This window comes from Fringilla coelebs (genome assembly GCF_963513975.1).
Source record: "Fringilla coelebs genome assembly, chromosome: 8".
Classification (NCBI taxonomy): domain Eukaryota; kingdom Metazoa; phylum Chordata; class Aves; order Passeriformes; family Fringillidae; genus Fringilla; species Fringilla coelebs.
In genome coordinates this window covers 16805643-16823938 of record NC_140066.1, presented here as the reverse complement: position 1 = coordinate 16823938, position 18296 = coordinate 16805643, and the positions used below count along the sequence as shown (strand labels likewise).

Below are 18296 nucleotides of genomic sequence, written 5' to 3'. Positions count from 1 at the left end.
AATCTCAAAACCCCACAAGTTTTTGACTTCATGGGAGTCACCTAGAACCTCTTATTATCATTGTTCTTAACAAGTTCCAATACCCTGAAGCTACCATTACTCAAAGTTATTTTGCATAGAACAGCAGAATACATGAAAAAGGAAGAAAGAAAACAAACTGGACACTTAAAAAAACACTGCAAACATTGAGAAACACAATGAAAGACTTTTATTGTAAAGTTTAGTTAACCTAATTACTGAATTTTTATCTTCTTAGTAAAAACATGCAAAACTAGTCTTTGTTCAGAAATTTTTTAAACTGTAGTGGTTGAAAAGCTTTCATACCAGGTTTTGATATATTAACATATAGAGTTGATATGTAAATGCCTTTTTCAAGGACAATTACATTATTTGTAATCATTAAAAACAGGCAAAGATCAAATTAATAAATAGGGAATATCTATTGAAATTTTTCCTTAAAGATGACTTTGAGGCAATGGGTCTTGCTGCATCTCCTGTTGGTCTACTATCTCTAACAAGCCCAAAATGCATTGTGCATGCCTTTCCCAGCACATGCCCACACAGTATCAGAACTGCAACATTTTAATAATGAAAGGAAAGAACTACATTGTGACTTGCAACTGTGACACTATTTCAAAGCATTGTGACACTATTTCAAATGGCAAGCTATTCCATTAGATTTAGTACCTATGAAGAGATCCCAAGCTGAGGCACTTCCCAGGCTGGTTACAGAAGAATACTTAACTTAAAAACCATGCTCTGAAACTAATTGATGTGAATATGTGAATATCTTTGAAATGTAGCACACTTAAGAAACATGCTGAAAATAAGAAAATTCTTTGAATTCAAAGTAACTGAATAATTAATGGCAGAAACACAGGTCATCCTTAGGGAATATCTGTATTTGCTCTAAGAATTTTTGTAAAGAAAAACATTAATAATTATTAAAAACCATTTGATTATATAAATAAAATTAGTTTATTTTATAAAAATAAACAGACAATAATATTATGAATAATTAAAAGACCTTGCAGTCATCACTCACCTGTTCTCCACAAACATACAAACATATTACCAGACAAGCAGCAGTACGTATAATTATGTAACAGAATTCAACTTTTAGAAAACCAGCTAAAGAAAGAGGAGAAAAAATGAGTAAGTCTGGCGATTTTCAACAGGACAGTCCAAACGACTGGTCAACATCCTCCTGTAAGCAGGCCTTTATCACAGGAGAAGGCACAGCAAGGAAGAACACATTCACATGTTAAAGCAGACCTAAAACTTCATTTGAAAACCTAAGTGAAAGTGTTGCTTATAAAAAAATTAGGACAGAACAGATTAATATATTCAGTTACCTCTATACTAAAATAACCTCTGTCTACATAGTCACCGAGGAAGAGGTATCTTGTGTTAGCAGGTGATCCTCCCACTTCAAACAGCTTCATTAGATCAAAGAACTGGCCATGAATATCACCACACACTGCAAGCAAAAATTTTGTTCGAATTAATTTTAAAAAAATCTAATGGAAAAGTTACCAAGTTACAGTTAACATCCACAAAGTACTTCTAATTAAGAAGAAAGACAGATATAAGGCAGGAAAAACGAAATTTTTGAAGGTTCCCCCTCTGCTTTTCATTAAGATGCTGTCTTCACTACCTGTGACAATACTGATGATATAGCTCTGAGTCCAGGAGACTGGGGATATTCTTCCAACACATTTAATGCACTGAGCATTGAGGTCTTGAAAGGTGTAAGCACCTCTTTAACGCCCTCCCCAACTCCTTAGGTATCTTTGCAAATTCTCCTTGGCATGTGTATTCGAAAATGCCTGCTACTTCACAAAAATTTGCTGAATCCATGTGAACTTGAAAAAACCAGGGAGTGCACTTTTGTTCCTGAGTCAGACTAACAAAACTCATATCACACACTAAAATCATATCTTCTCCTTGCTGAGTTACTTTTCTCCTTCATATAACCAAGTTCATTATTTCAACAGTGGATTTCTCCTGTGTTTTTAGAATATGAGAAGGGACAAGGCCAGTGGTCAGCAACCAAAGGCAGAAGTGCCAAAGATAGCAGCAGATGGGAAGTCTTTAGGGAGCATACAGCAAAACCAAGTCGTCTCACAACTTTAAAAAAGTAATTAAAAAATGCATGGAAGAGATGACTGCTCCTATCTCCTCTTTCCCACAGGAGTTCCCAGTTCAGTGGAAGTCAGGAGCTGCCTTCTCACTTCTGCATAAGGTGTCACTGGTAACAACAGGAATTTGAGAGATAATGCCTTTCCTTGATGCAAAATGTCACCAATCAACTGACAAATAGCATGTCCTGACTTTTTAGAGTTTATCAGTAAAATCTTTGGGGAAAAAAGTTGCCCTAATTTTGGAAAGAAATATTGGATATGGCACACCACATTGTAAAGGTTGTTATTCCCATAGAGCAGACCATTTGTCATCACAATCTACAAAACATGAGACTAAATAGAATGTGCACTCTTTTATGTCTCCTCTCTTAAGATTTCTACTCAAACACTGAAAGAACTTTCCTCCTTTTTAAACTGCCAATACACCAATTACCTGTATATACAGAAATATAAGAATACTAAACAAACTTTAATTCTGAGTTTATCTGGAACTGCAAAGAATTACGAGCTCAGTCAGCCACTTAGTAGTTTCCACCATTTCAATCATTAATTTTTTTTTAAATGTCAGCAATAATACGTAAAGTTTTCATTTACCCAATACTAACAAATAACAAGCTGATGCCCTAAAAGAAGCGTGCAGACACTAATTTAATTTATATAAGTCCATTGAGAAGAAAACACGTTCAGATTAAAGAAAGTGTGATTTGAACATAAAAAGCAAATCAACTTTCATTATCATGAATAACAGACATGCAACTCAGCTACTTTCTATGAGTCTAGACTGTTTATACATAAGAGTATTAAACTACACCAATTCCACCTTTCACCAGGTCAAACAGAAACAGAACATTCCAAGTATGAAAATACTCAAGAAAACATTAAAAGTCAGTTTTGTATCCCAGTGGCTCTGGCCCTTGTGTCAAAGATGCTAAAACAATCTATCAGTACTATTGCTCTCACAAGAACATGGTTTTATGTGCAGTCACCAGTTCTCACTTACAGAACAATATAAAGGTGTACTTTTCACTAAGAATCCCAGTTCACAGTACCTGTTCCAAACCACAATAATGAGCTTCTCTTCACATATTTAGATTTCAGAATTATCCTGAGTTCAAGTAGATGCCTTTATTCCTACTTATAATATTGAAGGAATTAGAAGTTCATATTTCAACAGCATTTAACTAGTTCCTTCTTTATTCCCAATTTTAATACCAATCCTACTAGTTTATCAAACGGTTTAATGCCTTCATTTGTTAAGCAAATGCAGTTGTGAGGGATAATTCAGTAGGACTAACAGAGACATTTTGGTTCAGCAATTTGAAGACAAAATCTACTACTGAAAAACTCTGGCTTTTTCAAATTTAATTATGCATGAAATTACCTAGAAATATTACCTGTAATTGGAGCTTCAACTTCTATCATAGTTTTTTCCCTCCGTAATATTGCAGCACCCTCATTGATGATTCTAAGCGCAATTTCTTCATCCACTCGACCTTCCTTTATCAAGTGGTTCTTCAAAATGTCAACCCTTGGTCTTCCATCTGTGTCAAAGACTTCTTCAGATGTCAAGCGATGCGTTGGTGGAAAAGGGACAGCTAAAATTTAAAAAGAAGAAACAGCAGTCATGACACTCAATTTGAAAAATGGAGCCCATCTAGGAATGGGGATCTATCATGGAATAGCTGCTATCCCAAACAGCAAACTTGTCTTTTCACCAAGGAATTTTACAACATCATTAAAATCTGGACAGAATAGTGCTGTGTATGTATTAAAAAAAATAAATACCTCTACTATGCAAGGTTGTAGAAACTATAAAACAGAGTTAGAAGGCATAGTAATACGTACAATATCTGGAAGAGTCAAAACGGACTTTGCAAAGGGAAATAATCTCTCTCCATTATACCACCATTTCCTGAAGGAATCATGAAGTACTGGTGATGCAGGATTATTTAATAGCCACTCAGACTTTCAAAATTAAAAATTATCCCATCATCAAAGCCTCAGGGGAAAAAGCCCACCAAAAGACCTCAGCCAAACAAAAAGAACCACCAAAACAAATGCAAAGCTAGCAAGAAAATAATCCAATACTGTTCAAAAGATGAGAAATAAAAGGAGTCAGTAAGCAGTGGTTGGGAACCAAAGCAGGCTCAGCAACTGACCAGACAGCACATCTGGCAATCTGCAGTTCAGTTACTGCACAAGTGAAATATGGATGCGAGCCATGGAAAAAGATGACACTTCAAAATTGCCACTAAGCAATGTCATGGCACTCAGGATATTACAGGAAATAAAACTAATCTGAACCTGTCCTCTCCTCAAGCATACTACTGTTGAAAGAATGAACTACAACAGAAGCAAAACCATTCTGCTTCTCACCATTTTAATACTTTGTGTTAAAAGAGAAAAATAGGAGGAGCACATCTTTTCAAAGATAAGACTAGTGGCATGAATACACTTGTAGATAGAGTATGCATGTCTATTTTTGTACTCTCTGAACTTAAACATTACATTCCAAAAATCAATGCTTAGATACAGAAACATTCCCTGACTTCCTCTAAATCAATTTCTAGATTACTAATAACACATTGCTATCCTTCTGTTTTATGGAGGAGTAAAAATAAAACACCTGATGCACAAATCATACATATATTCACTGAAATTAAATTTTTCTAGAAAATAAACTAGAGATAGGTCTACTATTCCTCTTATAAAAGTTTTTATGTAGCAAAAAGCTGCTGCAAAATGTGTCCCTAGATATTGTAGAACAAATTCACTACTTTTCCATGGACATAAAGTATTTGATTAATGAAAAGAAAATTTTATGCCTTTCCTTCAGCCTCTATCAGCAATTCAAGTTTCACTCAGAAAGGCTAAAATTCCATGTAGTCCAAATGTTAATAAACTTAACTTATTTAAGACATCAAAAGACAATAACTTCTGTTCCATGCACAATTGTTTAAAAACATAAATCTGGCTCTGAGAAGAGAAATTAATTATTCTGACAAAATAAATTGATCTAATTTTTAGAAGCACTTAATTATAACCAGGCAAGCATCAATTCTAATATTCCCTGCTTTTCTGAACTTACCTTTCTAACCTTCAGATACTCTTAATGTTATTTTTTGCATTATTTGGAAGTTTATTTCAATCTGTACATGAATCAGTTTTAGGCTCTTTCTTGCCCCACTTTTTAAAATACATTATCTGTGGGCCCACAGCTGCCTTCAGCAATTCAAATTGAGCTTTTAGTTTCAGGAGAGACCAGATAACTCAAAAAGAAGATTTCTCCTGCTTTAATTCCTTCAAAAGCATTAGAGATCTCACACACCTTCCCACAACCAAAGTCAGTCACCTCCTAGACACAGTTTTTTAAAAGCTGTGTTCCATTAATCCTAGTATTACTCAGATCTACCAAGGTGAAAGATGACGTTTTGTTCTTTTTGGAAGCTTTTCTTGGTAGATGCAGGGTGTGGCAGAGAATGGTCTGTTGAAGTGACCACCCCTTCTTCATTCTCTGAAATTCTAATCATTACTAACTTACTACAACTACCAGTGGCTGCAGAATTCAAGAAGACCTCTTCCTTATGGCAGTTCAGATATTTCAGGGGTTTTAAGTCCATGGTAAATGAAACTTTCTTCTCTTAATAAAGTTCTTGTATCTACTAACAAAATAAAGCTTTGAGTTTGTCTATTGAATTATATTCTCTGGGAGACTAAAAATCCAGCTGTTTTTACTCCAGTGTCAAGATCTGTCTTAAATTATTTGAATTAATATACTTAGGAAGACTCAGATTTAAAATTCTGTATCTGGGGGTTTGTTATCCATAATGCCCAAAACCCACAACTGCGGTATGAGAAATAATTAAGGATCTCTGAAGCTGTATTTGCCTCATGAAAAAATGAAGTCTTAAAACTAGTTCCTCAGAGTTTAACAAAGAAGTCCTTTTCACATAATACATGTATTTTCCCATTGCTCAAGAAGGATTTCTTAAGAATAATTTTCAGAGAAGGCAGAATAAAATATGGCTAAAGATTTTGGCCATGATCTGCATCACCCAGTAAATAAAAAGTAACACATTTTAGAAAAACTGTTTCTTTCCATTTTATACTTTGAGTTTGTTCCAGCAAAAGTTAACACTGTATCAGAGTACATACCTTTGAAAAATATTACAACTGCTTTAATAGGTTAAGGATGAGGATTTTGAAGCATGTAGACAATTTCTGTAAACTAATGGGTTTAATTAAAGCTTTGATGAAGTAGTCATAAAATGTTATAGCCTAAGGAAAAAGAATCGCAGTATGATGTGTTCCAAGACATGAATATAATCCATGTTTCAAAGTCTTTCTGCACAACCTGTGCTCTCAGGACTGTAACAGAATGGTAATTAAGAGGAGTTACCCTAAGGAAATAACATGCTGTTGGGCATTAAAGGATTCTCTTCTTCCATTCCCAGCCAAGCTAAACAATAGAAAAGTATCTAGAGATGAATCTCTAATACACACTGCAGTATCTTATTAGTAAAAGTATAAACGTTACTAACAAATGTAACACATCATGATTTACAACCACCGACAAGACTTTCTAAACTAAACCATTGCTTACTAGTCACAATTAATCAATTTCACTTTAAAAATACATACAAATGATACAATTTTAATATACTGATCAAAAAATGTAAACAGTAGAGCTGAGGAAAAAAACAGTGAATAGCTTTTGGGACTTGTTAATGAAAATATTTTGATGGCTTTTTATTACAAATTGAATATGCTTTAACAAAGAGGGGAAAATCACCTTTCCTTTGTATTGCAGTATCAATAAGAGATAGAGAAAGCAAAACCTCAAAACTTAATTCTACATTGACTTTCTACAAGCCTCTGGGTACATTGATATCTTACCATTGATAAAGCATGCTGTGGAGATTAAAAGATTAGCTGCAATCTGAAGGATGAATTCCCACGACATAGTAAGAAGTTCAAAGGAGAAAAACGACTTTGGTGTGGCACTTTACCCAGAATAATAATCCCTGCTGAGAGGTGCAATATGGCAACTCACACAAACACTACTTCCGGACCCAAAGCAGATCTCACATTGCCTAGTAACTAAATACAACAGCAGCTGCTAATAAAATTTTACATGTAGATACTGTGAATTTAAACCACACTGATACCTATGCCCACTGTAATAACCTCAGTTAAATCTGGCTTGTATCAAGAGACACCCTGTTGGAACAGGCTCATGAAACAAGATGAGATCAAAGCTCCTAGGCTAATGTAAGAAAAAGCATCAGGGAGCAACCGTAGAAGGTACTGCACTTTCACAAGCAAAATTGCTCCTGTTCTTATGACTGTAAAATTTAAATAATTCTTTTTCTCTCACAGGGAAAAAAAGTAGCCATTTTTCCTTTACCATCAGAAGCCTGTGGCATATTTCATGAATTTAGTTTTGGCTGTTAAAGCCTGCTCAATATCCCAGACTGCATCTTCTGTTTCAAGAATGTTTTTGATTTTATTGATGAAGTCTGTCTCACCTCACATTACTAAGGTTACTAAACACAGACATTCTGCCTGCAAAGAATTTGTTGCTTTGGTGATAGGTATACATGAAAAGAGTATATAGAATGTTTGCGTCCACCAAGTGTATCATGTAGCAATACAAGCATGGTGCTCTGTGAAAAGGAGCATTCACATTTCACAGGTTCATTTTCACAGGTTTATTACCATAATATAACCATAATAGCAAAATGGTCTGTGGTTTTTCTGTAATTTAGTCACTTTTTGTGGTCTTTTGGTTTTATAAATGTATTGCTGTCTATGTATTGTCACTCAGAAGAATCACAAAGCCTAACACCTATTTACATCTTTCAATTTGTCCCTGGAGTTTTCACACCTCTGCCAGCATCTCTACAGAAGGAAAAGATGCAGCATCCATTTCTGCTATAAGGACAGAATAAATCCAAACATTCTTCTGCACTGGCAGAACAGATTTGAAATGAAATAGCATAAAGGCCTCACAGATGGTCTGTGGACCAGCAACTTTGAAAATTCTAGATAAGCTCAAATACACAGCCACATCTACTGGAATCAGAAAGCTACACTCAAAAGCTGACAAAACCCACAAGTAACCCTATTCACCTCAAGCAAGAAAGCACAGATACAGCAAAGTCAATTTCTTGCAAATTACCAAAACTATCCCAAAGTTTCTTTGAATGCATGGTTCCTGCTACATTAACCAGCATCCTAAAAGCAAGAAAAAATGGCCATGTAAACCTGGAAACCCTACAACAGCACTAAAGGTACTATTTATTTCATCCTCACTTATCATGTACTTGTAGTCTCAAAAGTTTCATAGAATTTCAAATCTCAAATGAAACTGTGGATATATCTTGTATGCCATGGTGCATTCATTCATCTTTTACACTGTGTAGTTTTTCAAATTAACTTGGTTGACGTTTTTGGATGCCCCTCACAGGAAAAAGACAATTATTTCTTTAAAAAGTATTTAAAGATACTCCTGCCCTTAAAATGGTCACGCTGTGTTATATATATATTAAAGATTACTTAGTGCTTAAATGCACTTCTGGCAACGACATATGCATAGATCTTTTCCTCTCCATACTCTGGTTTTGAAACAGGGGTTTATGGATTTTCTCTAAAGTTTCATCCAGACCACCATGTTTATGACCACTGCTAGAACTGTTTTCCACTATTTTGTCCAGATTCTGAAGAGACATTTTCACAGCTTTTGCCTCCACTGCACCTTATTGCTACTAATTCCACAATCTGAATTACATGTTACATGAAAAGGTATTTCACATTTTCTATTTCATTTGGTACTGCATTTCTCTTTTTCACAGGGTGACAAGAATTACAGTAGCTTCCTATTCAACTTTTCCATTCAATACCATTCATAAGGTAAGAAATATCTAACTCTATCCCCTATTGAACCGCTCCTTTTCCAAGTCAGAGACTTGTCATCTTTGTCACTCCACCTTGCCCAAAAGGCACTCTGCACCTTTAAATATATCTTTAGATAAAGAAAAGAAATCAGGAAGATCGAACAAAATTACATGTTGTTGTTCAAGAGGCACATACAACATACATATAATGGCATGATGGTGCAATCTCTTTTTTCTAAACTGGTCATCTAATACTCCCTGAATTCTTATTAGACCAGTTGACTGCCACTGCATTAACATTTTCATAATGTTATCCATACAGATCCTAATATTTCTTTCCCAAGTTCACTGCCTTCTATGTTTAAGAAAGAGTTGTTCTGTCTTTGTAGAGTCTGCTCTCCTTCTCTGAACAGCATCTCCTACAACTTCTTTACCAAGCACCCAGCCTAACAAGAGCTTACTGAAGCATCTCTGGACGTCTGCTGTCCTGGATAAGTGTTACTATTTGCCATTCACCCTGTTTTCTAAAGAACCTGTCAACACATTCAAAGAGCGCATATGACAGATGTTAACCTCCCTCCACCATGGGAGCTTATCACCTATTAATATCCTTTCTCTCCTAACTAACTTTGATCCAGAAGAAGATATTTCCTCTTCTGCCTATTCTAAAGACTTCAGTAAAGAAACATGATGAATATTTTTGCCTGGATCAACAAGCTCACTGCTTCTTCAACATATTCTAACAATTTGTCTTGATTTTCATCTATGAAACCTGTACCAACTCCTCTTTAACACTGTATTTTCCGGTTATATAGCTAAGCCACTCTTTCTTAAAAGTGCTATGAATCCGTTTAAATTAAACTTACTGATCTACAGCTGTCCAGTTAAATCCAGAATTTTTTTTAAATGCTGCCATGCTTCGTCTCTCAGAGTCAGAAGATGAGTTACGCCACAGGCTATGGAAAATAAACCACAATTTTGTACCCAAAACCCCCAAAGAATTCCTTTAGAGCCACCAGAAAAATATCTTCTGATCTTGGGAAACTTTTTGGGAACATTTCTTTCATTGATGCATTTTGAAACCACTTACATTTCAATGAGAAAATTCTTTGATCCATTCAGCAATAAGAACTGATACATGTGTGAAAGACACCTCAGTTCCTTAAACAATAAACACACATGCAAGCAGTTACCAGATTTTTGTGCTCTGGCCTTACCTTCCCAGCCCTCAACTGCCAATTTACCCTACTGAAATTGAAACAGGCTTCCATTTTTGGGTGAGGTTTTTTCAGTTTTGTTGTTGTTATTCAAGATTTATCCACTCTAAACATCCCCTGAAACAAAAAAGACCAATCAAACACTTACTTGTCAGAATTCAGTTCCATTCCATTGTCTCTCCCACAAAACGAAATTGTGATTTTAATTTTTTTTTTAATATGACCCTTTAATACTCTCTTTATGCTGCTGCTTTTCTGGATCATCTTAGAATAATTTCTGGCCAGCAGCATAAGTGCCTTACAAAATTTTTAAAACAGGCTTCATGCTGCCTGTCAACTTTTAACTTAACTTTTCACCTTTTTTTAAAACCAGACTCTGAATTATAAATTTAAATACTGCAATGATTTCTTTTTCTCCTTACATGGGTGTAATTGTCCAAAAGTAGCTATTAGAGCCTTTATTTCAGAGCCTGCTTGCTCAAGGATTTGAGTTACATTTCTTTGGGTTTCTCTAAAGAGTTGTTTCAATAAGCTTGCATTTAATATCTTAAATGATTGTCTGCCAATCAGATTGTACCATAACTTCTATCCCAAACAAAGGAATACTGAAATCTTTCCATTTCCAGAAGAACAGACATACTCTCCAAATTTAGCATTAGGTCAGCATGACAAGGTCCCGTGGATTGCGTCCCAAGGCCTAGCAACACCCACAGGGCACAAAGCGTAACGCTGGGCGGATGGGAACTCCCAAGTACAGCTCTGAGCTGTAACTACCCGCAAGAGTCAGGGAAACCCTGATGCTTTGCTCTCAAAAAAAAGGCAACGAAGGCTCATCCCTGCCATGCTCAGGACCACTATATCAGTGGGAGATTCCAAGCTCTTTCTCATCCCTACCCAGGAAAGGTACCTTACTATAAGGCAGTGAAACAGTTGTTTTAGAAGAAAAGATACATTGAAAAATTTAAAGTTTGAAAGTCACACGGCTGAAAGGTGAGGCGAGCTGACTGAAGTCAGTCAACTGTCATCTAAAAAAAAGGCAAACCCAAAGAATCAGATAGAGCATTTAAATATCAAGAACAGTTTATTGAAAAAAGATTTTGACACAAGGGAACTGATTTGTTCCACAAGATCCTTCAAAGATGGACAGGGTGCCTTAGAAAACAGTGAATCAGAACAACAGGTACATTTTCTCATCCCTCTTTAGGGAAAAAGAAAATAGCAGTAACAAAAGCCTCATCACAAGACAACTTTTGGGAACCAAATGCCAAAAGCTGACTTTAGACAGTTTTTCAGTTCCACAGCTAACCATTAATTTGCAGGAAACTCTGTAAGTACAAATTACTTAGGCAATTTAACTAAGCCATGTAAAAGAAAATTTGAGCTTTTTATACACTTCAAAAGCAATCAATGACCTTTGATGAGAAAATTCGTACTTGGAAAGATACGATAGACAACACAGCCAGACTGCATATTTAAAGCTATTTTTATGTTTATTTTATATATATCTATCTGATATGACATAATACATCTGACAGCCTTTCAGATACTTCTCTACATATCTGTACTTCCCATCAACTGCTAAATATACAAGTCAAAATATGAAGGGGGACACATCCTAATCATTATCCTACCTTATTAGAAAAAATTAGTTACTGATGATACAGTAATTCAGTCATTTCTTCTTTGGTGAGCATCTCTTGCCTACTTCTGCTAACTGGTTTATATTATAACTGGTAAAGAATTCAATTTCTCACAGCCTCTGAAATTTAATGGATTCTGTTCTTTATCCCCCTCTTCCAGTGATACATAGGAAGAAAATAAAACTTAAATAAAGTCAAGATAAACAATGCAAATAACAGCAAGCTTTAGGTCCTGAATTCAAATTTTCTCCCCAAAAGATACAGTATATAGGAAGCATGAAAACAGAAATATGGACCAATACAGAGATACACCAGATAATATTACTACATTTTCTCTGTGGCTTTTCTTAAGAATCTGAGACATTATAAAAGACCTATTCATTGTATAATAGGAGAGAGTGTGGTGAATGTTTCTTGGTATGCAAGAGGCAATGCATCTGTTTGTGAAGAGGGATGTGACACAGTTGTCACATCTTAGCACGGTTTCAACAAATTGCACAGATACTCCCACTTAGGACTGACATAACCTGCAATCTTGCACTTCTGGGGTCACTGTCTAAAAAAAGTATTTCCAACTGCACTGCACCTAATGGGGGAGGAGAAACCAAACCACCCTGTCCTTTGTATCAATAACACAGACAGCTTGGCACAACTGGCCAGGCTTTCCCCAGAAGCCAGTGATTCAGCATGATAGGCATGGAGAGGACAGGTCAACAGAAGGTACAGAAAAATGCTGCTATATGAACTGGTTGTAATTATGTCAGATGAAGCCATCAAAGACCAGTTACCTATACAATACAATATTACCTATACAAATAGGTAAACCTATATCTATTATCTATACAAATTACCTATACAATAGCTCTGTGTCCTAACACCCAGGTTTAAAGAAATACTGCAAACTCAGGCAATAATTCTGCTTAAAATGAAGCAAGTCTTTAAACAACCACATGCACAGGTCACATTGTGACAAGCTGAAATATTAAGTGTTTGGAAATCAGCAGGTTTTCCACTGCATTCTAAAGCATCTGATCACTTACTATTAATTTTTTCACATTGTTTGAATAACTTAACTTCTTACCACAAGTTGCAGTAAAGGTACAAAAATTCAGCAGGTCGAAAAACCACACATTGAAGTTGCACTAAGGAGTACAGGTTTCCAATAGACTGGTTTGAACATTTTCTACTTTTGCAATTTGTTCAAACAAATCAACAGGTTAAGCAATTCAAAATGAGTAACAACTTATTGCAAGTAAAGCTTTCCAGTTTACTAGAAAACACGCCGATGTTCAAAATATCCAATGGGATTCCAAGGCTTATATTAACACCTACTGAGGACAAACGCATCCTTTTCATTTCTCAAGGCCCTCTGTAACATAAAAAGTTAAACAACCAGATCTGCACCCCTGCCAACTCAGTCAGACCCGGTGTTCCTAGGAATGTCAATCTTAAAAGCAGACTTGTGTACACCTGTGATTTCCAACCAGGCCTGCCATTACAATTGTCCATACTGACACCACCAAATACAGTGCAATATGAAAACCACTGGAAACAAAATAAAATGATGTGCAACTTGAGTAAACAAAACCTAGGAATTCTTTGAAGCACTACCCATGCTCTACCCTTAACTATCAATTTCGGTCTATCACACATATTTCAGGATGGCTCTGGTTGCAAAGGATTATTCTCCTCACAAAACTAAAATGACACACTTCACAGGGCTCAGAGAAAAGAACTATTTTATACCATTTTGGTCGCTAGACCATCCTAGTTTTAGATGGATATATCTACTACAAAATGCCTTACTTTTTCTCCTAAGAAGTATAACGTTTGACTTTTAGCGGCTCCCCACGAGATTACCAAGGAAGGCCACAAAGAAATAGATCAAGGTGAATTTTCTCCATCAGAACTGGAACCTGAGAACAGCAGCCAATAGAACGGGAGGCAGCACCTTCCCATTCGCTCTTCCCCGGCGCTGTCAGTGTCTGCAATTACAGGGCTCCCCTGCGCAGGCAGCGGAAAAGCCCCGCAGAGCCGGGGCGCGGGAGGGCCGGAGCGCGGCGGGGCCCCCGGTCAGTCCCGCACACGCTTCGGGCAGCGCATCCGGGCGGGACGCGCCAGGCCCGCAGGCCCCGGCCACCGCTTCCCCCGCAGTCCCGCCGCCCTCACAGGCCCGCCCGCGCCCAGCTCGGTCCCCCCGCTGCAGCAGTGCCGACCGCGGATACTCCCACGCCCGTGCGGGCATCCCACGCCTCCGCAAGGCGCCGAGCTACCCTCCCGTCCCCACCTACGGGCAGGGCAGCCCGGCCCGCACACGGAGGGCACCGCTCCCCACGGCCGGGCCGCCTCTCTGCGCCCAGGCGGGCCCCGGCACTCGGGCGGGGGTCACGGCCCCGCCGCGCCGCGCAGCCATGTTCCCGCTGAGGGACAGCGGGACGCTCACCCTTGACGGCGCGTTCGCTGGTGGCGTGGGGCGTGAGCAGCAGCACCTTGCTCCCTTCCTTGGCGGACATCGCTGAGCGCTGCCGGGCTCCGGCGGCGGCTGCTAGGCGCGGCAGCGCCTTCGTCCGCCCCTCCGCCGGCGGCTGGTGGGGGGCGGCGGGGCGGGCGGGGGCGGCTACAGGCGCCGGGCGGCGGCGGCCCGGCGGAACATGGCGGCGGGCGCGGCTCGCGGCTCCTGGCGCAGCGCGGGGACGGTCCGCCCCGGGCCCGGCATGCACCGCGCCGTCGCCCGCCGGGCACCGCGGGAGCGCGCGGAGCTCCCGGCCCCGACCGGGACCACGGCGAGACTCCCGCCCGACCCGGGGCGGCGGCGCGGGGCGGGGCGGGGAATGCGGCCCGACACCTCCCGGCGCGCTCCGGACAGCAGGGCGAGGCGGGCGAGACGGCCGGAACGCCCCCGCCCCAGGACGGGCGGGCGCCAGGCCGGGGCTGAGGGGGAGGTGCGGCGGATGGCCCGGCCCCCAGCGAACCCGCGCGGGCGAGGGCGGGCGGCCACCATGGAGAGCTCCGTGGGGCCGCTCCGTGGGGCCGCCCCGGGTTCGGCACAGCTGGGGGAGCGGTGTTGTGAGGTGGCGAAGCCCTCACTTCCCACCGGGAACCAGCGCGGAGCGAGGGGCCGCGCCCGTGCCCTCAGCACGACAGAAAGGGACCCAGAGCAGCACCTGGCGGGAGAAGGAAGAGGAAAGAGAAGTTCCCCCTCAGTGAGAATCTGGGGACAAACTCCCAGGGACAGATAATTCAGCCAAATTCTCTGCCTTCGCCCTGGAGCTGAACAAGAGTAGACTAGAGTGGGCCCTGGGTACGACGGCAGGAGCTGCACCCCTCATTCCCCCAAAGATCCGCAGGCTGACAGGGGGACAGTGTCCCTTCTATCGCAGCCCTTATGTTCTATACAAACCAACCACGAAGTTCATATGCATTATTTTTACCGAGCTGTACAATCTATTCCACACAATAAACCAGGAAGTTAAGAAAGAAAAGCCATTCAGAAGTACTGTTTTCCAGCAACGTCTTGGTTCTTGTCACATTCAGGTCCAAGGGAAAAGGACGAGACCTGAGATGAGGATCTGAGCATGAAAAGCTCTTTGGTTTAAGCAAAAAACCATTGATATTGACACGTTACACAAGTGCTTGCATTAACCTTGCTTCTTTTATTTTACAGCCAAGACAGTACAAGCAAGAAACTCTGAATGAAACATCACATAAAAACACTCAAGGAAGCAAATTAAAATTTTAAGGGAATAAGAATTATAAACCCTTGCAGTATTTATTAGTACACTTGCAAGACTACGAAGTTTTGGGAAAACAGAATTCTAGTAATTCCACACCCACAAGTAAAATGTGTGCATCCATGCAAAAAGAGAGCTGGGATACATTAGAGTATCATGGAAAAAAATCCTGGATGACTATTTTGGATTGAATTGCTAAGCTTTCCAGCAGCAGGAACTACTACTTTATACTAACCTTTCCAGGAGCAGGAATTACTACTTTATACCACATGTTTTGCAAATGTCTGTCATTGTACATTCAATTTAAAGGGCCTGGTTTTTAAATAGGACAAAAGCTTATTTCCTTCAACAGCAAGGATGTGTATCAATTCAGTATATGCAGGGAGAGCACAGGACAGGAAGGACAGTAAGTGAATGTTACTCCTTCTGATTTTAATGTTAGCTTAAAGTAAATCTCCTGAAACAAGAAGCAGGGGGAATTAATTCAGTCTTGTATATAAAATCAAGAGTCCAGTAACAAATGCAGTTTGAATTTCTGACAGCATGAAACAGCAGAGAATCCCATATAATAAAGAAATCCATTTATCCATGCATTTCCAAACACACGGGGAGCCAGAGACCTTGCTGAGTGTTGTCAGGAATCTCCTCTTCACCTCACCTGAAGTGCAGTTGCAAGAGAGATGCCTTACTTATTTGAATTGCTCTCTTCTCCCAGGAGCCTGCAGCCATGTTCCCTGGGGTGGGAAGTAAAAAGGGCTGATGCAGTCAGAATGCTCATTGAGGAAAAAGCACAGCATAATATTATTTTCTTATGATGATGTACCAGAAGGGAACATTATCAGCTTATAGGCAGTATACCTAGTGCCCTGCAGGCTGAAACACTTCCAGTTACATCCAGGCATTACCTGAAGAAAAGGCACATATGGATGAAATCTTGCTGGGTTTGCTCCCCCAATACATCAGGTTGATATGAAAAATGGTATTATGTCTCCCTACAAGTGACACATCCTAAAAACATTAAAATAATTATCTTACCATTTTCATTGATAAAAACAACTAGAAAAATAAGTTGGCTAGCACAGTTACCTTGGCATTTTACTGTAATTTTTCTGACATATTCTATATTGCCTCATTAAAATGCCAAGCATGTGTGATTCTCATTAGGACAATATAAAAATCTTCATTAGGCAGAAATATGTTGTTACTTCTCTCCCTAAGCCCTTTATTGAAGCTTTTCCATGTCTCTAAATTTGCCACCAACTCTGGAAGGGACATTTACATTGTCCTAATTTGGCAAACCCCGTGGCGAAGGCAAAGATTATTGATTTGATACACCTTGTGTTCAACAAATCAAACATCTTCCACCAGCACCACATGTAGCATTATGGTTGTAGGAACTTTGGAACACAGGTACAAACAGCAATACAGCCTTGCAGGTAGAAGGCAGTGTGCCTTTATAATCCTGTGAGTTTCCCACAAGTGCCAGACAAATCTGAAAAGCAAAGTCATGTTTTACTTCCTATTCAGCTTTGCCACCAAGTGGCCATTCCATTCCAAGGAATGGAATGGGAAGGAAAGGGATAGGGAAAGGGAAAGGAGAAAAGAGAGAATCTGATAAATTCCTATTCTGAGGGGATATTCCAAACCATTACCTCACTGCTAGCACTGGACTGCTTTCTGAACAACTTGCTTTCATAATGAAAAAACAGTTCAGCAGAAGAAACACATGGAATAACCAAACCAATCCATCTTCTTCTGTACCATGGGGAATGGGACCACTTGGGATGCAGATACCTGATTTCCTTCTGCTCCATCTCAAGGCAGTTCCCACTGAAGCAGCACACAAGAGCCGTTAAATCAAAAAGGTGCTATGTTAAAACCTTGACTGTTCTGACACCTCCCCTGATGGAGGGCTGCGAAGTATAGTAGCAACTACATTTTAGTTAATCATTGTCTGAGACAAGTGCTGTTTATTGAATTTCAAGCAGAAAGAAGTCAGACATAAAAATGATTATATGAAATTTTGTAGCCATCTCATGCAGCAGGGCAGATATCAGAACAGTATCTTCTGACTCTAACAGCGACATACCTTAAAAACTGGCACAATGTCCCAGAATCATCTAATTACCCAACAAGAACTTTTTGAAAACTAAGAAGGAAATTGATTCACAGGAGAGAGAGATATATTCCAGATCCCAAGAGAAAGATGCACAGAACAAATCTTGCAAAGATAAACCAGGTCTGAGAGGGGAAGACGTGATATGAGCAGGAGAGTAAGATGAAGACAAAACTTTTAAGAAGGTGTTCCATTTCATTGACTCTCACTAGTGACTGTTTGGAGCTGTACCTTCTTAAATGCCAGAAATTATAATGAGGTTGGTATAAACTGTAGGACTGCCTCAAAACAAGGCACATATTATTTTAAATATATCTTGACATACTGCTGCACTGAGTTTCAATATCAGTACTTTAAAGTTTGCTTTTAAGAGGGCAAAAGGTTTCCCTGCTGTCCCAAGTCAGCTATTTTATGACAAATCTTATTATCTGTAACACAGAGGTATTTTTCAGAAAGGTTGAAAGCATTGTCTTAAGCCATTTTCTCCAGCATTCCAAAGTCATTATCACTGCAATACTCCAGCTCCCAGTGTCATCCAGTACTGAGAAGCTG

The 18296-nt window shown here is 39.4% G+C and overlaps 1 protein-coding gene across 6 annotated transcripts in view; it reads right to left on the bottom strand.

Annotated features, from left to right (window-relative positions):
• PPP3CB (protein phosphatase 3 catalytic subunit beta) overlaps nucleotides 1-14550 on the bottom strand; it is a 45534-nt gene extending 30984 nt beyond the window's left edge. For all 6 annotated transcript variants that reach the window (XR_014616342.1, XR_014616343.1, XM_084210464.1 and 3 more), the window contains exons 1-3: nucleotides 14341-14550; nucleotides 3539-3739; nucleotides 1356-1480 (exon numbers count right to left, since the gene is read on the bottom strand). Coding sequence is in view for 4 of the 6 variants with exons in the window: in XM_084210464.1 (XP_084066590.1) it covers nucleotides 1356-1480; nucleotides 3539-3739; nucleotides 14341-14410 (396 nt within the window). In the remaining 2 variants the exon portion in view is untranslated. The remainder of the gene's footprint in view (nucleotides 1-1355; nucleotides 1481-3538; nucleotides 3740-14340) is intronic.
• Between the last annotated feature and the right edge of the window lie 3746 nt (nucleotides 14551-18296).